Source organism: Pimephales promelas, chromosome 4 (assembly GCF_988280905.1).
Source record: "Pimephales promelas chromosome 4, fPimPro1.hap1.1, whole genome shotgun sequence".
NCBI classification, from domain to species: domain Eukaryota; kingdom Metazoa; phylum Chordata; class Actinopteri; order Cypriniformes; family Leuciscidae; genus Pimephales; species Pimephales promelas.
This window is the reverse complement of record NC_142772.1, coordinates 27439599-27463136: the sequence shown is the minus strand read 5'-3', so window position 1 is coordinate 27463136 and position 23538 is coordinate 27439599. Positions and strand designations below refer to the sequence as shown.

The 23538-nt window shown below is 37.6% G+C and overlaps 1 protein-coding gene across 1 annotated transcript; it reads left to right on the top strand.

Annotated features, from left to right (window-relative positions):
* The first annotated feature begins 235 nt into the window (after nt 1-235).
* Nucleotides 236-19240, top strand: cspg4ba (chondroitin sulfate proteoglycan family member 4Ba). The gene is made up of 10 exons (XM_039650110.2): nt 236-447; nt 4388-4551; nt 6335-9907; nt 10348-10821; nt 10987-11163; nt 12572-12770; nt 13219-13350; nt 14843-15015; nt 15354-15537; nt 16048-19240. Exons 1-10 carry the CDS (start codon nt 390-392, stop codon nt 18081-18083), a joined length of 7170 nt encoding a protein of 2389 aa, XP_039506044.2. The 5' UTR covers nt 236-389; the 3' UTR covers nt 18084-19240.
* The last annotated feature ends 4298 nt before the right edge of the window (nt 19241-23538 follow it).

The window sequence follows — 23538 nt, the reverse complement described above, 5'->3', positions numbered from 1 at the left end:
GTCAAAGGCTTTAATATAAAACTATTTAAAAAATCTATTACAAAATATGAATTATTATACGTGTGTTTATATATATATATATATATATATATATATATATATATATATATATTTTTTTTTTTTTTTTTTTTTTTTTTTTTTCAAGTAATGCGGTCTTCTGTTGGCGGGGTGAGGGGCAGCCTTGTCTATGGGGGCAGCGCGAGGACTCGGAGGCGGAGTTTCTCCTCTCCTTGCTTAACGTTACTGCTAGTGCTCAGAAAACAAGTTACTTTGAGAAAAGATTTTAAAGTGAGGAGTTACCGAGCTGCTATGAATTTGCTAACACAATGACTTTAAAACAAACTCTTTCTCTATTTCAGGCGGAATGAACACTCTGCATTGATGTTAAAATGAGAACGATCCTTTTAAACGGACTACTCTTGATCTTTGTCGGAACCGCACAGGGGGGTGAGTTGTTTAAATTGCTGAAGTATGGCTAATGTAAAGCTAGTAAGAAGGGTATTTCACCATGTAGCCTACATTTGAGTTGGAGGATTCAGCAAGACCAAGCGAACGATCCTTTATTTTCCTCAAATATCAAAGTATGGCAATGACTTTTTGAACAAGCAGACTTATATCTTATGGCTCCTGGCTGTCTGTGTAATTAGAATGTCTTGTTGTAATATTCTGTTTGTGGAATAACTGACGTTAATACAAAGAAATATATTCAAATATGCATGATTGCAGTTGACTCTTCCATACCCAAACCATGAACCCAAAATTATATGTTTAAATTTTTTGTGTACAGAATTTATAGCAGTCATGATTGCACAGATTTGTGGCTCACGGATATTCCATATTCACAGTTTGCCAAATGTAAGTACTAGGTACTGAAAAAAGCCTTTTTGTTATTAAAAACAATTAAATCCATGCTTTAATGCTAGTGAATCATTGCATTATGAAAGCAATGCATATTATTAGCTTGGATGTTTATTCAAGTGGTCATGTTTTTACTAACTGTTAAAAAAAAAACAGCTTTGCACAACAGAAAAAAAACCTTAGAGCAATCCAGCATTATTCAAAGAGCAAATGACTTAAATGCTGATTCCTGTGGTGCATTTGAATATAATATAGTGTAATTTGCCAATTATTGCATCAGTTGCATTTGTTTAATGTTGAGCAATTGCACAGAATTATCAAGATGTCTGATGTCTTCTGTGGTCTTAGTTTGGAGTGCAGTGTCCAGACTTATAAAATCCCCAAGATGTCAGATTCAAGCTCTCTTTGTGCAATGAAAAGAGACTAAAGAAAGTGGCATTCTAGTTTTCTCCGCTCTTACTGTTAGCTCAGGTTTGTTAGTATATCTCAAACCACAAAGATTGCGGTCAATGTTATCATGTCATTATTGTAGATGTACTTTTGATCAAATGTGTTGTCTTAATATTGCTCCTTTGCATTTTTAGACCAATATGGTTAAGTATGGCTTGACATATTTTACTCATCATTGCATTGTAAAAGTTATTGTAATCTTATATTCCAAAATATAATCTTCATTTCCACAATTACATTTGGCTACTTGTGCCAGCCATGCAAAGTTCAGTGAATCACATTGAACTTTGCTTGTTACCTTGAGCATTGTAAACAAAGGACTTATAAATATTAATTCGAACAAAATTTCAACTAGTATCACAAATGAATAATGGCACCACAATGAACTTGCATAGTTTCACGGTATTACACTAAACATCAGTGTGGCATTTCAGTCACAAAGTAGAAGTGTTCTGTACCCATACAAATTGTGGGGTGTAAATACTATAGTGCAAAGACAGGTTGATGAGAGTGTAGAACGCATTAGTGCAGATTAAAGGGTGATGTGGACTGTGGAGTGGCTGGGTTAGAAAACAGCTGCGTCCATGCAGGCCTCCATCAATGGACAGCAGGGCTAAGACAATGTGGCCATGTCAGAGTCTTTTATGTTGAGAACAGGGTGCTGTCAGGGCAGAGCATGCCAGCACATGTACATGGGTATCACAGTGTTTCCCTGGCGCCATCCAGACTGTCATAAAGACAAGTGTTGCTGTTTTTATTCATTCAGTCACTTTTATTTATTGTCTATGTGAAAATCTAAAAGTAACTTTAAAGGCATAGTTCACCCAAAAATGAAAATTCTGTCATTTTCTCATCCATGTCGTTCCTTGAAGATTACACATCATATCAAATTAATTTAACTTTTATTTACACATTAAAAGCAACAGTAGCCATTGTGCTGTACAACAGAATACATATTTAAAAGAAAACTAAAACAAGAAAGATTGCAAAACAAATGATGAAGGGAGTTTACATAAAAAAAATCAGAAATCAGTTGTAAGCCTGTGAGAAGAGGTAAGTTTTTAACTGAGATTTAAAGTCTTTAAAATTTAGTGAATACTATAGTCTTATAGGGATAGAGTAAGACTGTTCCACAATTTTGGATCAACATTAGGAAAAGCATGGTCACCCCTTGTCTTAAGTCTAGATCTTGGAACTATCAGCAATCTTTGTTGAGATGACCTTAATGATCTTGCAGAGTTATTTAATTTCAAAAGATCCAGAGAGATATTTTGGAGCTAATCCATTTAGAGCTTTAAAAACAAAAAGCAGAATTTTAAAATCAATTCTATAACAAACCGGTTGCCAGTCACAAGTCTGTCTGCTGCATTTCGAACCATCTGAAGATTGCTAATATTTTATTGACTCCATTTTATTGATTCCATTTAAAGAGAATAACAATCGTCAAGTCTAGATGAAATGAACAAAGGGATCACTCTCTTAAACTGCAACTCTTAGCACTTAGATAATGATCTTAATTGGAAAACCCTAGATTTAACTACAGTATTTATCTGTTATGTTAATTGAATTTAAGAGCAGAATCAAAAATAACAAAAGTTTTTCACAGAATGTTTTACACAGGGGACCAAATCTCCCAGGTTGCCCTCAGGAGTAACAGAAACACCTATGAGGGCCCAAAAAACAATAACCTTAGTTTTTCTGTCGTTTAGATTGAAGGAAAACCAGGACTTGATATCAGACAAGCATGCTGATAATGAGCTTAGGTCTTTTTTTGTAATTTTTCTTTAGGGTCAGATAAATTTGGGTATCACCAGTGACAGCTTTAAAGTGAAATGACACCCCATGTTTAATAGTCCCCAAAGGAGGAAGCATATAGAACGAGAACAGCGCAGTGGCCAGAATGAAGCCCTGAGGGACTCCATAATCCAAAACAGAAACATCAGAAGAGAACCCGTCAAGACAAACACAAACAGAAAATGTTCTGGCATTCAGATAGGACTTAAACCAATTTAGAGTGCAACCTTCAATACCCCCATACATTGTTCAAGACATGAGATAAGAATGTTGTAGTCCACAGTATCACATTTTTAAAAAAAAAATTTTACCTTAAAATAATGTTTTCAAAATCGTTTCAGTGGTTCATCAAGTTGTGAAATTCAGAAATGCATTTATGCCACCGCTTTGCTGTCCTTTATCTAATATATCCACGCTATGTAAGATTGCCTGATCGGGTCGCGTTTCTGTAGTCCAAATGAGACGAAAACTACAAATTTGATTTGCTTTACGGCAAGCATTAAGATTGCCGATAGGTGATGCGTAGGGCTGGGTGGTATGACGGTGTATATTGTTACCGCAGTAGAAAATGTCAACCGTAACAGATTTTTTTAATTCCGTGTATACCGCGACATAAATAAGTGGGCGTGTATAACTCCCGTGCAGCGTTCGTGAGACTGAGACACTGAGATTTGACAAAGAAACATGCCGGAGAAAGTAGATCAAGAGGATCCACTAAGGAATTACGTTTTCTAAAGGGTTGTTGTTAACGTGATATTTTCGGGGGGAAATGCACAGCAGTCAACTAGAGCGGCGCCCGTAGACTACAGTTCAGTGCGGTGTGTAAGTGCTATGGTGGGGCATTCAAGGAAATCGTGAAATATATCATCATTACCGTGAAATAAAATTAGCCATACCGTGAAACAGAATTTTGGTCATACCGCCCACTAGTGGAGCGTACTCGACAGTAGACTACAACTACATGTAAGATACCTACCAGCCGGATAGTTTTGCATTGTCATCATGATAAACAGAGAGCATGTGTAAATGAAAACAAAATTTACTATTTTTGGGTGAACTATCCATTTAAATGTAAACAAATCTTCCTACAACCCAATTCATTATAAAGTCACCAGTTTAAGTGTAATTGAAACGTGATGTAGTTTAAAATCACAACATTGAAACTCATTAACAATTGGAAAAAATGAACAATTTGCATGAAATCATGGAGCATTCAGGGCAAAAAAATAAGATAAACAATAAACAAAATAAACACACATCATAGGTGATGTTCTCTTATCTGCAGCTTCGTTCTTTGGTGATGGATTTGTGCAGTTAAAAGGGACAGAGACGTCTAGCCGTAACACACTGCACGTTCGTTTCCGCACCTCCAGCCTGAATGGCCTGCTTTTCCTGGCTGCAGGGCAGAATGATTTCCTGTTGCTGGAGATGAACGCTGGCAGACTGCAGGTGAGTCACATGTTGCTATTTCACCCTCAGCAATGTTTAGATCATCTACCACAATAAAACTACATGTGGAAACATGTCAATTCTGTTTGGGCTTGAAAATAATCTAATTAGAGCTATTATAAGGATTATGTTAAATTGCTGCAACATTTAAAAAAAAAATATATATATATATATATATAATAAAGTTATTTCTGAAAGTTTTTTTTTATCAAGACTTTCAGTAGACAATAATTCAACACCATCCTCTTCAGATGAAATGCAGTGGCGAATTTTATACTGGCCTAGTTATGATACTGTGTTGCTTCACCACAGAATCTTCCACCTTCTTTAAGGTATACAATACAAATCTGATGATTGCACTGACTTAAGGACTGAAGAATGTGAGCTTAGTTGACATTGTAAGAGAAGTACTGTAGATACATGACTGGAGGATCTGCTAGAATTGAATATTATTAAATCAACTCTCATAATCCAGTTCAAAATCCTTGCATGAATTTCTGAAATGGATTTTGGTTTTTACATTTCACATATATCTTAGGGCTACAACAGAACAGATTGTGCTGAACTTTTTGAGGTCTGATTTTCCTGTAATTGAAAGTATCTTTGAACCCTCACATTTATCATATGTCATTAAATTGTGCTTTTGCTATCCTTTGACTTTGATAATTGCTTTCAGTTGTGGAAAAGCTAGAAATATTCAGCAAGCCTTGACACGTTTGTCTTAGCTGTCTTATGTAAAGACAGTGACTTTTCATGTTAAAGAGGTTATATGCAGCTTTTTCCCCAAAATAAACGTAACAATACCCCTTTTATTTGACCATTTATGACTAAAACATCTCCTGATGAGCATACTGCCACCTTGTCCGCTCACAGTGGGTGCACCTATAAGCCTGTATCCTATTTTTCCTATTTTCTGTCGAGTCAGACTTTTCCCGCGTTGTCTGTGGATGTGACGTCAAACACATTCATGTTAAACGTTTCAGATCACTCTGCCACAACCGCTAGTCAGCAAGTAGCCTACACTCGCAAGCAGAACACTTTATCTCAAACAATGTTCTTACCTCTGTAAACATAATGTTGACCTCCTTGCAGCAGTTGACTAGTGAAGTGTGCACGTAAAAGCGCGCGTTGCGAGAGCAGTTCTGTTTTTTGGCCACAGGTGTCAGTCACGAGTTTAAATTTCAGGAAACGCATGTAGCCTCTTTAAGAGTAAAATTAATGAGCTGTAGACAAATGCTAATGCTTAAAATATTTTTACACATTTTCTTTACAATTCAGATAATAACTCCTTTTATAGTAAACATTTTGTTAGACCTAAAACTTTTTGATTCCATTATATTGTTTCACCATTTATATTGTGTTAAAAATATTATAGATATTATAGCAACATCAACATGTTATTGACAAAATTAAATAATTGCCATTTATAATGTCACTTTACTGAAACATAATATTGTCTGGATTTTTTTTTTTTTACTTTAAATATTTTAAGTGTACTTTAATGTTAAATACTTTGTTAAATACTTTTTTATGTTTTCTGTATTAACCTAGCATGATTTTTTTTTTTTTTTATTCTGATTAATTTGTAAATACTTTTCAGAATAAACATCTTAAATATGCTGAAACACTTTCTTCGTTTTTCAAAAATTTTCCACAGAGCTACCACCACCTTTCAGTTTAGTGTATAATGTATTTTATAGTGTACAGTTTATTTTATTGAAAAATAAAAGTGTTTTTATGCATTATTTTGTAAGGATTTTTACATTTTTTCTGTCATTCACAGGTAAGGATGGATCTGGGCTCTGGAGAGCAGGTCCTTCTCTCAGACAGTGGAACCCAGCTAAATGATCTGGCCTGGCACACTGCAGAGCTTCTCCATGAGTTATATAATGTCACACTGACTGTGGACAACCACTCCAAGACCAGTCTGCGAATGCCAGGCCCAGAGCGAGAGCTGCACATCAACGATGGCCTTTATGTGGGTGGTACTGGAGGTTTGGATCAGGCTTATCTTTCCAGAGATCTCAATGGCTTCCGTGGCTGCCTCGATGAAGTAATATTTAATCAGCACAATCTCCTTTCATCACTGAGGCCCTACTCTGGGTACAAGAATGTCTATGAGGTTTCCCTAGGATGCAGCCCTCAGTTCTTTGCCAATGAAGATGACCCAATCAGTTTTTTCAGCTCACAGGCTTACATATCCCTTCCACCTTGGACAGCACAACATGAGTGGGCTTTTGAATGCTCAATACACACGTCAGCTGAAGAAGGGATCGTCATGTACAGCTCAGCTCGACAAGGAGATTTTGTCGCCCTGGAGATCCAGAAAGGTCACCTTGTTGCCGTGGTTGGTAAAGATGGAAGTAAAACAGAACTACGTTCCCTCACCTTCACTAGTGACAATAAATGGCATGTCATTAAGCTCTTTTTCACTCCAAAAAGTCTCCAACTCACAGTAGATGGAGAGACTGTAAAGTCCACAATTAGCTCCAGATCAAAATCCTTTTATCCGAAAGGTTTCCTTTTCCTTGGTGGAATCGATGACGGCACACGTTCTGAGGTCAGAAAGGTCGGTCTTTCCTCTGTAGCAGGGAAGCGTATTAAAGGTGGCTCCTTCAAAGGATGCTTCAGAGACATTAAAATAAACTATGCCAAAATGGGTCTTCCCAATGCTGTGGTAACCAAAGACATCTCTGTTGGCTGTGATCCTGAAAAGGAGCTGGAAATAAGCACCACAGTGGGCCCAACAACCCTTCCCATGACCCTCGTTGACTCTGTCACTCAGCTGCCACCCACAGATGTGTCCACCCTAGCCAAAGGTCTTGTCAAAAACTATGGACACAATTTTCTACAGCTTAGGAACCTTGTTGTCCCGGAAGGGGGTCGAGGAGCCTTGGATTCTAAGCATATTAAAGTGAACCTCGATTTCAAGAAGCTTGGCATTCGTCAGTCTCAGATCATCTTTAGGATTGAAGAGCAGCCGGTGCATGGTCAACTTAGGCTTGATGTAGACCAGGAGCAGGCTGAGCAAACATTCAGCATGCTGGATTTGTGGCACGGCAGGGTGATGTACATCCATGGGGGATCTGAAGACCCACAGGACTACTTCATGTTCTCTGTATTCTCCAGTAGCAGAAAGGAAGTGCCAAGCTATCTGAAAGGACACAAGCTGTACCGGTATAATGTCACCGTCACGCCAACCAATGACGCTCCGGAGTTGAGTCTACCTGAGGGGAATCTGTTTGTTCTTCTGGAGAACTCCAAGAAGAGGCTGACCACTGATGTTCTGAAAGCCATAGACATTGACAGCAATTACACAGACCTTGTTTATTCTGTGTTAGGGAACCTTAATTCTGATGCAGGGTATTTGGAGAATGAAGACAATGCAGGTACACCAGTAACTTCTTTCTCCCATTCAGCTCTTGTAGAGGGAAAGATATATTACATCCACACGGGTGTGAGGAACTCTAGGATTGTGTTAAGAGTCAGTGATGGAGAGAAGGTGAGTAACACAGTGGTGCTTAGAATCATGGCTGTGGAACTTGAGTATAAAATCTCCAATAACACGGGTCTGGAAGTGACTCAAGGAGAGATGTTTCTGTTAAGCACCAACCAACTGGCCGTCTGGACCAATGCATTGAAGCAGGTGGTTGATATTCGTTATGATGTAATTGAGCCACCAAAATTTGGTGAGCTCCAGAGGATGCACTCAAGTGGAGAGTGGAAAGTCACCAGCTCGTTCTCTCAAAGAGTTCTTGAAAAGGAGCGTTTGAGGTACCTCAGCACCCACCAGTCCATTCAAACAAGTAATAGCACTGACCACTTCAAGTGTAAAGTAACTGTGGCCTCCAGAGCTACTGAAGAACTGGTGTTTCCCATAAAGGTGAAGTGGATATACTACACAATAGAGAACAATGAACCTGTTGAGCTGGACAAAATTACAAGAGCTGTAATTGACCCTGAGCATCTGTATGTAAAAGCACACGGTGTAAGCTTGTCTGAGGATAAGCTTTGTTTTAGATTGTTGACTTTACCAAAAAGAGGAATAATTGAAGTGGATAATGCCAAGTTAGATGTGAATTCCACATTTTGTCAAAGGGATATCACAGATCTGAAAGTCGAATACAAACTTGTGGAAAGATCATACGAGGACACCAGGGATGAATTTGTTTTTGATGTATTCTCAAAGCATGCACATTCTGCTAGTCACATTTTTAAAATCAATATTAAAGCAGATGTCAACAGCATTTTCTTGACAAACAATGGGCTGTCACTTCTTGAAGGTGAAAGAAAACTCATCACAAAGGATGAATTGTTTGCTGAAACGCTTAGCACTACGGAGATTTACTACACGATCACAAAGATGCCGCAACATGGTAAGCTAATGCGAATCAACTTGTCCAACTCTACCAAAGCCTTTGACAATATAATGTCCTTTACCAATCAGGACGTTCTTGAGGAGCGAATTATGTACGTTCATGATGACAGTGAAACAGCTCTTGATAGTATGACCTTCACAGCCTCCACAGGCCCAGTAACAAAGCTTCCTATAAGGGATAATGACATTGGTTCCAAAGAAGGCATCTTTAACATCTCGATACAGCTGGTTAATGATGAGAAACCCATCCGCATTGTAGACAAAGTATTTAATGTCGTCAGAAATGGACAGAGATTACTCACACTCGATGACCTGCGCTACCATGATGCAGATTCAGACTTTAGTGATGGGCAGCTTGTCTACACCCGGCGTGGTATCCCAATGGGGGATTTGGTTCTTGTGAATGACACATCACATAAGCTGTACCAGTTTCGCCAAGAAGACTTGGAACAGAAACGAGTGCTGTTTATTCACCATGGGATGAACTCTGGCCGTTTTGTCCTTTTTGTGTCAGATGGCAAGCACTATGTGTCCTCTCTGTTGGATATTAGCACACAGGATGCTTATTTAAAAACTGGCAACAACACAGGCCTGTTGGTTCAAAAAGGGCAAGCCAAGACACTTAGTAATGCAAACTTTAGCGTGGATACAAATCTTGACATCCGAAATGACAATGAAATAATATTTAAAGTCCAAGAGCCTCCAAAACACGGAAGCCTGTATTTAAAAGACAGCAAGACAGAGTCATTCACCCAGAACGACCTGAGAAATGACTACTTGTCCTATCATCATGATAACAGTAAGAATCTTCTTGATGTTTTTACACTCCTGGTGGAAGCAAAGGACCTACGGCTTGATGTTAAAATCCATGTGAAAGTGTACCTGGAAAGCCATCAAAGGCCACCCATCCTCCTTCATAATAAAACTTTGCTGGTGGATGAGGGGAAACCAGTCAAGATTGAAAGCAGTAAACTCAAGGTAAACATCCACATCAGAGCTTTTATTGGGAATATTTAGGCAATATATGACTGATTTAAGGGACTCCTGTTATAGATTGATATCCTTTACCTATTTGTGTAGTTGTTTTGAAGGCTCATTCACTAGAGTGAATAAGACTTTTATTTGCTACCTATGGGACCATTTAGGATGAATGACTTTAATGAATCTGAATTTCTGACACTTGAGAGAGGATAAATTCGGAGTAGCATACTAGAATGCTATGCTAATTTGCTATTCCGTATTCAGCCAGAGACAGGACCGTTTCACTACTTATTGTTGGGAAAAGTAGCTTGTAACTGGAAAAAATCTCCTGAAAATAAAAACGTATTTAAGCAAGTAGAGTCACTACTTGTAGTTAATTGCTCCCCGACGCTGGATGTTGCATGGAGAAATAAAATATTATGTCTGTTTTTCTTCAGGTGACTCATGAGGCTAGTTCATCTTCAGAAATAACTTTCACCATCAAAGTTCCTCCATCTCATGGCTATTTACGGCAGTTTATTGAGAGTAAATATCAGTACCAAGGAACACTAGAGGATCCATTAGTGACCTTTTCCCAGCGAGATGTTAATGATGGCAACATTCAGTATGTACAAGTGGCACCTGGCCAAGAAAGTGATTCATTCACCATGGAGGCCAGCAACGGGGTCGCAGAGGTCAGTAACATCATCATGTCTGTGGATATCATCCCATGCCTTATACCCATTGAGGTGTCCAATATCACTCTGAAGGAAGGGGCATCTAAAGCTCTCACAGATGACATCATCAGAGTAAAAAATCCACATTTCTCTGGCCTTAATTTTGTGTACTACATCTCAGAGGGTCCCCTGCATGGCCGCATTGAGAATTCACGTTTCCCAGGGATTTCCACAACTTACTTTACAAGGAAGCAGGTAAATTTTTTCCAGTTTTGAACATTATATTGGGAAAATAAATTATGAAAAGGCATAAACAATCACTTAAAAATGTTTTAATAATTATTTTATACTTATTTATTTACTTTAGTCACTTTTTCTCTTTGTAATGTATGTACATATATTGTTATTTTTACATGGCAGGTGGAGCAAGAATTTATTTATTATGTTCATGACAACACAGAGACCTCGGAGGACCGCTTTACTGTCACAGCAAATGACACAGACCTGCGAAAACACAGTGCACCATGGACTGTGCATGTCCAGATCACAGCCGTCAATGACGAGCCTCCAGTCATTACAGCCAACAGGGTTCTCAGGGTGAGATTACTATTAATAAACTCTGTTTATGACTGAGGTTAGCTGAGGTTCAAGTCCCGAGAATGTTTTATGGAGTATGAGAACTCTGGAGTAAAGGTGTTGAAATTTGTTTTCAGTTTTAATTTTGTATTGTCTGTTCTTTTCCCTTTTGTTTTCCATCAGTCAAAGAAGAATAGAGACAAGTACACACTTGTTTCTGTGACTCATAAGATGACTAGTTGTAGGCATGAAAATCATTGGCTTTAACATCAAGAGAAGTCTTAAGTCACAGATCACAGACCAGGGACAGTCGAATGTGCTGCTCCACATGCTTCAGATTCCTCAGGATATTTCAGTGTTGTGCTTTTAAACTTCAGGGATTTGTCTGCTAAAAAACTCTCACAACAGTAATTACAGGAGGTTTTCTTCTTGCTTTAATTATTCAAATGACACAATTTCAAATGATTTTGCTTGTTGATTTTAAACATTATAATTTAAATATTTACAAAACCCACAAGGTGGCTCATCTCTGCTACTTTTATAATGCATGTTTGCTAATTTTTATTACAAATGCTGACAATCTGGTTTATGTATTTCAGTGCTTTTTATTCAATTACTCAACAGGGTTTTAGAGAAATTAGAGGTGTCTTACCTATTAGGTCTTTGACTGCATTCATGTTTTTTATTAAAAAGCGACTTCATTCAGATGTACATTATTTATAATCGTTTCTCTAATCTTTTATTTGAACTTTTTTTAAAGCTACACTATATAACTTTTAGCCCTCTAGAGGTTAAAGAAACAGTTTTTGAATGATCCATAATCAATTTAACAAATTTTCTACTTTTCACGTGACACGTCCCACAACCAGTGCTACTTTTATCTATGTACAGATATGATGTGACGCATGCGGGTGAATGCCGTATGCGTGCAATTTCCTGAGAAATCTGTCCCGACAGCACAAAAAAAAATTAAAAAATTGATTATTTTTTCTATACTCTATATATATTTTTTTCTTCTAAATGAGTGTTCATCCTGATTCTTTTGAACATCCTAATCTACTTTATACAAAAAAAAAAATGCTCTTCTACTGGAGTCAGGATGTGTTTTGATGAGCCTTATCTGTGTTTTTATTGTTCTTTGGTATCTGATTTGCATTCAGATTAGTTGAGTTAAGCTTTCCCTAATCTGTTTTCCCTAAACTGATGTAAGATTCAATCAGTGTACCATGACTTGGTATGAATAAAGCCAATATGTGAAACTCAGGAGGGTGTTTTAGCAGAAACATGTTATTCAGGGATTTCAGGGATTGCATTTAACTTTAGATTTCCTTAACAATATGCCAGTTACCATTCAGTGATCTACAAGCCTTTCAAGCTCTAATCTGTGCCTCATTATTTTTTTATTTTTTTTTTTTGATTGTTTACGTAGGTGTGGGTTGACTCTGTCACAGAAATTACCAATGAGGATCTGAATGCTGAAGATGAGGACACGATCCCTGAGCAGATGGAGTACATCATTACCCAACCCAGCAATGGTCACCTGGCTCTGAAGACTGCCCCTAACAGGCCCATTATGAACTTCACTCAAGCTCACATTGACCAGAGACAACTGCTTTTTGTACATAGTGGTGAGATATCATTAAACCATCTTAATTTATTTTTTAAAATAAAGCATTTTTCATATTGTCCGATTGTGTGTACAAGCTCTGTGTCATTATGTTTCAACCACTAGAGGTCAGTGTTGTGCTTTGAATCATAACACAGCATTGTTCCTCCCGTGTTTGTCCATTTTAGGCGAAAATTGGTTCGAGTTAAACTGTGTTACAGAATAATTACTTTGCTATGCAGTTTGGACATGTTGTACTTCCTCCAAGAGTGTGTGTGTGTGTTCTTTTTTATTTTTGAGACACCATGCTTAATATAGTAAGCTATGCAGTGCGATAAAATAGATCACATAAAAGGAGTTGTTGAATTATGTGGCATCAAAGGTTTAAAACGTTTCTTTGATGCTGCAGTGCATTGTGAACAATCTTCAGATCCCTGGAAATGATGTTGTTTGCTCTTTTTTCTTCTTAGGCCCAATGGCAGGAGGCTTTAACTTCCAAGTGAACGATGGTGTTAACTTTGCTCCCAGACAGATATTCAGTATTACAGCTCGTGCCCTGGTTCTTACTCTAGAGAAGGCTGGACCTCTTAAGGTGTTTCCAGGTAATGATGATTAACAGCGGATGAACTTCAGCAGTAATGTGGGTTATTCTGTCACACACAGATTATCTATAGTGAAATAGTTTCTGTGATTTCAATTATTATAAAATGTATAATAATTATTACAACATAAACAATTATTATATATAAACAATTATTATATAAAATTAGATTTTATTAAGGATAAACATAAAATCATTGTAGAGAGTATTTTCTGTAGTACTTCTTAATTTTGTATGGAATCTCAGGCCGTATAAGTACCTGAACAAAAAGGGCTCTCCATCTCTTTTTATGGAGTTAAGAGTAAAATAACGTCATGTTATTCACAGCAGTGAGGTCAGCATCTGGCTGCCTCTCATGCCAAGTCAGAGCACCAGATTGACGCCTCCTTTCCGCTCTGTATAAAGTCAACAACGCTGTCTCCACCCACTCGTAGACAGTTAAGACTTCTCAGTCTCTGTCTGAGCATCAACACAGTGTTTCATGGTTTTATTGTGTTTTATGGTTTCTCAATCCTTGTGCAACCAAACCATGCAATAACAAAACGGATTTAATTCTCGTGCTATAAATAGCTCAGTGGAGAGCCTTTGAAAGTCCCTAAAGTTATTGGACTACAGTCATTTGCTTCATTTTAGAAACATTTGCTCAGAATGACACATTTGAAGAAAAAAAAAGCATTTTCTAAGAAAATAACAGCTCCTGCACTTTCAACTTCTACATTTTCTGCTTTCTTTCAGTTTTGTAAATGGTAGCATCTGAAATGGCTTCATACATAATGTTTCACTGAGGTTTGCCTAACTTCTAATGAACTGAATTTAGTAGTTCATCAATCTTTTGTTCCCTTTTCCTTTTAACATTACTTTTCCAGTTTAACATTACTTTTCCAGTAACAGTTACTTTTCCTTTATTTCTAATCAATTTTTGTAGCTTAACATGGACAGGAATTTAAGTAGAAATAATTGATTATAAATGAATGAATCAACAGTATGTTTGACTAATAAATGCATTATTCTGTTAAAATGAATGCCACTCTACACAAATGCTTCTCAATGCCACATCCTGTCACGCTATTCTTGTGACCTTTGTGTTCAGCGCATCTTTCAAATGGTTAGACACAACAGCAAACTGTAAATACAGAATGGATGACCTTCCATTAAAGTCATGAAAGGAGTTTGTAGATTAAGCAAAATCGTTCCTGCAATATAGCTCGAAGTTGGTCGAATTCAGTCAGTCTAAAGTGCTTTAACACAAGTATTCTGAAACAGGATCTCGAAATACTTCCCTACCCTCAATCTTTGACCGTGTTTATACTTCTTAAGCAAATATAACTTCCAAATTTGTTTTTGGTTGTAATTCCTGGTTCAGAATATTCACATTTCAAAGCCCATGAGCTACTTTACACCAGACAATGTGGTTTTGTTTATAGCATGTACCAGACCAATGTGTTGTTTTGAAAGTTTCCGGGGCTATTCTTATTGTCTTTTTTTATATCTAGGCTCCATTTGCTTGATTTTAAACAACATTCTTCAGGCCGTAACAAATGATGATTCTGGCATCACAAATCGGACCATTTATTTTACTGTGATCAATCCCCCGAAATTTGGAAAACTGGTCAAATTGCAGGCAGACAAGACCACAACAGATATTTCATCATTCACACAACAAATGGTGAGTGCTTCCAACCTCTTTTCCCCATGTGAGTGCCATGCATATCGGAGTGCAAGGCAATGAATTATAAATTTACTTTAACTGAGCATAAGCATAATCTGAGGGCCTGTCTTGTTTGAAAGCTGAATGTAACATGTCCTAGTTAGCCGGCACAAGAGGATTTGGTGCTAATATAAGCTTTTGCTGATACTTAAAGACACATTGTTGATATTCTGAAAGAGAATTAAATGCGTTACTGTATATCAGGAAATAATATTTTACAGTAATGTCTAAAAAATGTTGAGGATTTGGGGGGATTTTTCATGTTTTAGTTACTCATGGAACTGTAATCATTACAGGTGGATGCGAGTGAAGTAGCATATCAGCAAAGTCATGGGACCTCTTTGGGATGGGCAGCACTAGATAAGTTCTCTTTTACTGTGTCATCTCCTCCTGCTACGCTTGAAACCCAGACGTTCGACATTGACATTTCGTACGAAAATGTTGGACCTGAACAAAGTTCTGTGCTTCTTAAAAATAAAGGTACAGTGTGAAAATCTGACAAAAACAATTCATATTAAATCATTTACAGTCAATAAAGTTGAGCCCCGAAGCATAAAGAATATTTCATTATTTACACCACCGTCCAAAGGTCTGGGGTCAGTAAAAAATAATATATATTCAGTATATGTGTTTTGAAAGAAGTCTCTTCAGCTCACCAACGCTGATTCTTGATTTATTTGATCAAGAATACAGAATATTGTGAAATAAAATAACTATTTTCAATTATATTTCTATTTTAATAAATTTTAAAATGTAATTCCTATGATATTCCGATGATAGCAAAGCTGACTTTTCAACATCATCACTCCAGTCTTCAGTGATGTTTCATGATCCTTTAGAAATCATTCTAATATGATCTGATTTTGAGCTCAAAACACATTTTATTGTTATTATTAAATATAAATGATGAATTACATATTAATATCCTAGAAATTGTCAAGTATACTCTAAATCTGACATTCTAACTGAAATGTCATGGCTTTTTTTCAGGTGTGGAGGTATCTGAAGGAGATAAAGTGCTAATTGACAAATCAATGCTGGACGCATCCAATCTTATAACTAAACAACCTGAATCTAAGCGCAGTTCTTATGAGGTTTGGTACCAGGTCACATCTCTCCCACAGCATGGTGTCATCGTCGTTGGGGAACGAAATCTTACAAAAGAAAAGCCCAATTTTTCTCAGTTCATTCTGAATAAGTACGGAATCACATACCATCACGACAACTCCGAGACCACCCATGACCATTTTGACTTTGATGTGTATCTCAACCTAAAGAGCAAACCACCACCCCGCACCCTAGATACAGAGGTCGTGTCAGAAACATTCAACATCACTATAATCCCCAGAAATGATCAACCACCTGTTCTACAGACCAAAACCCCCAGCCTCAAAGTTGTACAGGGGGACACCATAGCTATCGGACCCAACAACTTAAGGGTGGTTGACCTGGATAACCCACCATCTGAAATCCAATACACTGTGATAAGCAAACCTACCAATGGATTCCTAGCCATTGCAGAGCACTTGAATGAGTCCGTGGACTCCTTCTCTCAGGCTCAGATCAATAATGGAGAGGTGTTCTTTGTTCACGATGGCAGTCCTTTATCTGGAGCGTTCTACTTCAGCGTCACCGACGGCCATCATCGTCCATTATATAAATTGTTCAATCTGGAAGTCATAGAAATCACTGTTTTGCTTGTTAACAACACAGAGGTGCTACTGGACCAGGGACACACTTCTGTAACACTCACACAGTCACACCTCGCCGCAGTGACCAATGGTAAAAACAATACAGTGCACTATAAAGTCACAGTACCACCACAGTACGGTAAACTCCTACTGGACAATGAGGACGTCACTGTTTTCAGTCAAGATGATCTCCAGGCGGGAAAGCTAAGATATCACATGGTCAACCTTGAGTCGTCCCATGATAACTTTGAGTTTGCGGCCTTCACAACAGAAGCGAACCTAACTAACCAAGTAGTTAATATCACCGTGAAACCTCTCATTAAGTACACAGAAGGGGCAACGTTTCCAAACGGAATTCGAATTAAACTGAAGCCACATTTGCTAAATGTGTCTGAACTGGCTTTGTTGAGTGCTAATGACCCATCGTTTGAAATAACATCACCACCTCAGAATGGCAGGATTGTCAGGGTGGGCAAGGGAAGAAAAGCCGAATCTGTGAGATTTTTCACTTTTAGTGAACTACAGCAAGATAAACTCTCCATCGAGTTAAAGGCAAACCTGACGGGCGTCCATGAAGTAAATGACTCTTTCGGATTTGTGCTTAAAGCCAAAAACGTCCAACCTGCCACTGGGATTTTCGCTTTCAGGATCGTACCTCATGTTCCCACTCTGGAGATGTCAACAATGATCCCAGTGTCCACACTCAGACCTGTTTTTCGCAACCAAACCGCTGAAATTAGTTTGTTTCCAACCTCAACACTTCCACTGGTGCGTACGACGCAACAGGTGACCAAATCTGGGTCAAGATTCAAAGGTCGCAACCGTTGGGGTATTTCAAACGGCAATGACATGGGTACGACTAACCTGAAACCAACCCATGGGGTGGAGGAGATTTATCCCATAAATAATAACCCAGTGAAAGTAGAGTCAGTTTCCCAGATGGGCTTCTCCTTAAATTCAATGATCATCCTTCTGCCCCTTCTTGCTCTTCTGCTTCTGGTCATCATTGTGGTCGTGTCAGTGCTGCTCTTAAGAAGGAACTGGAGAAAGAAACCAAAGCCTTTAAAGAGTACATCAGGTCCTCCAGCTCAACCGAACAACCCATCCCATCAAGACCAGCTACAGTGGCCTGCAACTGTCCCCATTGTAACCGTCACTCCTCTTACTCCAAGAAACGCTGGAAGTTCAGCCATAACTAGACTTCAACCTGGAATTAAAGACTCCTATTATGGGCAATCTGTGTCTCTGTGCTCTATTGAAGACCTAGAGCCTGAAGTTTCACAGCTTTGCAGGACCACCAACCCCACCCTGCGAAACAATCAGTACTGGGTATGACCTTCAGATTCATCTCTGTAATCTCTGATAATCACTGACTGAAATGTGATTGAAACATTACATCTTCTAGTTATGTGGCCCCACAAGACTCAATTATCTATTTGGTTTTTGCGTATACATGTACTTGCAGCCTTGATGTTTGCAAGTATTGTTCATGATCAGCATTTTCCCAAGAACTTAAAAACTAGAGAGGAAAACATCCAGATGAAAATTTGGGAGACAGATATATTCTTCTGTATTGTGCATCTGTTGTTGATTAGATGGAAGCAGATCTGAACACAAGTTTGTGGTCAAATTTTAGGAAAGCGGCAGGGTTTAAGTGGTTGAAGTGATTGGAGAAGTCCAACATGTGCCACCAAAGAGAAGTGTCCTTTCACCAGAAGATCGAGTTATGACATGTTGTTTAAAAATTACAACCTCAAAACAAAAATGAAACGTATACGTGGATGAATCATTTAGAAAATAGTGTGAATTTGTGCGAAATGATTTTGAATCCTCATTGACAAACTTAAGTATATGAAAAAGTATATATATACTATATTCAAAGACATTTGTGAAGACACAAGTGATTCTGGGTGTTTTCAGAGTAATTTTTGTGTCTACCTCAAATAACAATATAAAAAAACTATGTATTACACTGAATTCATTTCAATGGGATAACATTATGTGTTACTATGTTTTGTATACTGAAACTATTTAAAGCTGTAAGGATATTTATTAATGATTTTAGAATTTCTGAAATATTATGACATATATTCCAGCACTGAGAAAATATAGGTGTGGTGTGCACACTTCAACAACACTACTATGTATATTTTTGGTATGTTTTACTTTATGTGTGTTATATATTTGTGTGTCGTAATTGAATATTTATGTAGCCTAAATGTTTTTTTGTATTCTCAGGAACGTCCTCTTAGAAGTTATACCATACGTCATCTTTTAATTATGCTGTAGCATTTTTATGCCCAATGTATTGTACAAAAAATGCCAATGTGGATTTCAAACAACCCGCAAGCTGAAACTAAATCCTTTCTATTTACAAGGTTCCGTCCTTCAGCAAATGTATATTTGTCACTGTATATTTTTCCTCATTTATGAGTGATTTGTCGGATACACTGAATTGTTCTGTCAATAAATGGAACATGTTTTGCAATCCACTCCAGTTTTGACTCCTGTTCAGCTCTTAAGCAGTACTAGTACTTCATAAAGCATTTTAATTCAATATATCAATATAGACCTTGACTCATTTAGATGGATATTGGGACTTTTTGCCTTGTACACTAGAGCTACTCTTCTTTTGGATGTGAATAGAAGGCACACAAAGATTACAAAGATTAAAAACAGCGAGGTGCCTCTGGAGATGTAATTGCTATGATACGTCATTCCTCGTATTTAATTACTGTGATTTCAGTTAATAGGTGCTAAAAGTGTTTTTTTTTTTTTTTCCCAACCACTTTCCAGATGCATGCTGAGAGCTCATTTGGTAAAAATCTCAGAGTGTGCTTGTGGTTATATATATATATATATATATATATATGAATAAAATTCACTATTATTGTAGTATACTATCCTAATAATAAATACAATAAGAATAAAATATTTTCTGTCATGAGCAGCATGAGTGTGATGGAATATTAGATCCTATTGTTGCAACTGGTTTGTATTACAAACAATGCAAGCTGGTGACAATCCACTGAGTCTGCCAAACGTGAACCCTGCAATGTGCTGACTTTATACAAACGTGACACTGTGAAACTGGTTCAGTTAAGAATATCAATGCCAGGATGATTCACACTTGATGTGCATCAGAAAATGGCTGATAAGTCACATTGACAGTCACTAATTCTGTGATTTAATTCAGTCCAAACAAGATGCCAATGCATGACAAATCAACTTCAAAACTACTATTCATTGAGTCATTGAAAAGGTTTGACAGAACAATAGCTTTATAATTAAGTAAAATTATCTCTTTATATATTGCATTTCAGTGAATATGCTCATATCAAAGAACAAAAGGCCAGCCCTCTTAATGAACCCCATTGTGTAGAAACTATTATCTGTACTGCTTTTTCCTACTTTTCCTTGGTGGAAAGGCTAATTGCTGTAATTCCAGATCACTAGAAAATGAGCTGATTATGTTTGCATTTGGCTCTAGTGACTCATGACTTGTTAAAGAGGGTCCCAAGAGATGGAAACATAATGGGTTTAAGCCCTCCAGATCATAAAGCGCTGCCCAGCAACAGAGGAGGCACTCTCTGAATTTTTAATTTGATTTCATGTCATCCGTGATGAATCATACCAATAAGAGTGTTTAAGGTAAGATATTTCTGAGCCCCAGCATCTGATTTGATCTTTGTTGGTGTACTTTCAAATGTTTATTTGTCAATTCTAGCAAGTTTTCAGATTTGAAATTTATAGTCCAGGTAAATTTGTGGAAAATAATGATGACGTCCTTCACTGCGCATTTTTATCCAATCAAACGTGAGAATATCCCACTCACTTGTAACCAACTGACAAGCATCAAATCATGTCTGTGATATAACTAAAGCCCATTGGCTATTTAAAATCGCTGGTGTTTCTGACATGAACTTCTGACGAACTAACTAATGTCTGATGTAACCCATCACGTCATGTGTGATCGTCAACAAGTGGGCAGGTCTAATTTGCATATTAATAGAACCGCATATACTAAGGCAAGGGTGTAGAGTTTCATTCAAGCTATTTTAAGGCAATTTTTTTTAAAGGAAAAAACTTTGAAATATGTTATTTTGGTGATCAAAGATGAGTATTTGAAGATGGATTTAAGGGATACAATTATTGACAACAGGGGACTTAACAAACTAGACCTTAATACAGCTAGTACCAATCTATTTAAGTAAGCAGTAGGCCTACTTGCATGTGAAAAAACATTAATTTATAAAAATACAATGGGGAAACCAATTCTCCTAAATAATTTCGGATTGACTCGAGCGTGTTCTACAATCAGTTCTCGGCAATCTAAACTAATGCTCAAAAACACCCAAATAGGGCCTTAGTAAACTGAGTCTAAATGTAGTATATATGTGAAATGTTACATTTGAAGACAGAATTTCACAGTTGGATATCATTAGCCTACTGTTGAGAACACCCTTAACATTCACTTACAGTAAATGAGTTTACTGAAGAAGAAGAAGAATACATGCTTTATTCTAGAGATGAACACGCCTTTGGACAAACATTAAAGTTTTACTGCAATTTTGAACCTTCCCTGAACCCATACCTCATTTCTTATTCCAGAGATTCAGGTTGATGGAAATTGAGGGTTAATCAGGGTAATCTTGGACATTTGTCACTAAGATCACTAAGATCTAAGTGTCACTAAGATCTTGAATGAATGTGAGTGAATGAACGGAATGTATGAAAGGAATGTTATTCCTTGATGAGTGTTTTTCTGCAATATATATATATATATATATATATATATTATTATTATTATTTTTTTTTTTTTTGTCTGAATACACAGTAACAGTTCCTCTATTTTTTAAATGCCGGATCACCAATATGTATAACATTTGTAACAGAGGTGGACAGTAACTAACATTTAGCCTACTTGAGTACTGTACTTTTGAGTATCTGTACTTCACTTTGAGTATTATTTTTTCTGGAAGCATTTTACTTTAACTTCACTACATTTGAAAGACAAATATCTTTTTACTCCACAACATTTTTGTCAAGGTCCTTGTGTAGAAAGTTGTAATGTCAATCAGGGGATGATTTGCAGGGGTTGGATTTTGGTTGGAAATTAAAGTCGTGTTGACGTCAGAACCCAATTGATGTCAACACGATTTTTATTTTCAACCACAACAATACAATGTCTGTCTGATTTTCATTTTTCAATTTTGGGTTTTGTCTTCTAAATTTTGAGTTTTGGGTGTCCGAAACCCGTGTGGAAGCTATTAAGTGCGCTTATTCAATCTCACATTCAATCCCACTACTGGAACTGTGTTCTAGAAATAAATTTGATATTGATATGAGTGTAGGTGCAGGCATAGATTCAGAGGCATAAGGTATATATACTTACATACTGATATTTGTCATTTTCGAGAAAGTAGCCTGCAGGAATATACTGTGAATTAAATCCAAATCACACCCTATACCCTCAGTCATTATTCCTTACATTAGTTCACTGATATAGTCCAATTGACTGAGAAATTAAAAACAAATGAGTTAATTTAGACTGAACACCTACTGTTAACAAGCAGAATCAATGAAGGAAAGAAGAACAAGAAGAACAGAAAAAATATGAAATCAACTGAAGATAAAAGAAGATGTTAAATCTCTGAAGATCTCAGCAGAGGATGATTAAAGGAGCATTTTACCCATTGCAACATTAATCTTTATTGAAAGTGGATCATATATGTAGTCGAAATGTAAAATCATTTTTTAATTTGGTGCCCTCTTGACTGAGAAAAGACAGAAAATAACCAAGGGGCGCCTTTGTGTTAAAAAACTACAGTTCCCAGAATTCCCCAACATTGCACAGCTCCGCAAGACACACCCACTAACCCACCCACCGGAACAGCGCAAACAGAGACGCAAACACACTCTTCCGTCTACAACGCTAACATTAGCTGTTACCAGAGTAAGAGTTTGAAATTCATTTCAAACAAAATGTCTAGTTAGTTGGCTGTGGCGAACAGGACAATCGAGGGATGTAAGAAGACGGCGCGCTGCGCGAGGCCGGTGGCGTGAGTGATAATGAAAGACACCTGTGAGGCGCGCGCCGGTGCGTCTCTCACGAATAGAAGGAGCGAATGCATAAAATGGGGAGCGACGACGGCAGATCGAGAGAGAAACAGGCCTGATTTTATGTTTTGTTTTTGTTGTGTGTAACGCTGGCTTACTTTCGTTTTGTATTTGTTCAAATGTTTAAATGTTCACCGGTTCATGCCTCTTTCTTCCCACAACATTAAACCCCGTTCACGTTACATTTGTAAACACATGAACGTTAGTGAATTACTCCGCGTTTGTATTCATTTCTGTATGGTGATTTACTGCATGATACCTGGATGTTCTGAAGGCGAAACTATCACAACACAAACGTCCGTGTGCTCGTCTGATTCAGAGATTTCCTCCAGGAGAAATTGCCATCGTTGAAATTCTCTGCAGCAGAAGGACTCTGTGTCCGTAGGCCGTGACACGCAGCGAGAGTACAGGCAACAGCAGGCCGCCGAGCTCGACCCAGTCCGGGCGTCTCGACCGACAGCCAGGCGTCTCCTGCTCCTCCATCAGCCTCAGCTGCTCTAAACTATACTGCGGCTCGTAAAGACAGCCACGAACATCGGATTCAAGCAGCAGACTTTCAAAAACCCTCTTCTTCCATATCATGTTTAGTTTCTTCCATTATCATAACTTCATATCTCCACAGGGCTTGTTAGCTTAGCTTCCAAACAAGATGGCGGATAATGGATATTGA

Coding starts and splice junctions, on each gene's coding strand:
- cspg4ba (XM_039650110.2), top strand. CDS start 390: ATGAGAACGATCCTTTTAAACGGACTACTCTTGATCTTTGTCGGAACC. Junction 4,552..6,334: donor TGAACGCTGGCAGACTGCAG/GTGAGTCACATG, acceptor TGTCATTCACAG/GTAAGGATGGATCTGGGCTC. Junction 10,822..10,986: donor CTTACTTTACAAGGAAGCAG/GTAAATTTTTTC, acceptor TTTACATGGCAG/GTGGAGCAAGAATTTATTTA.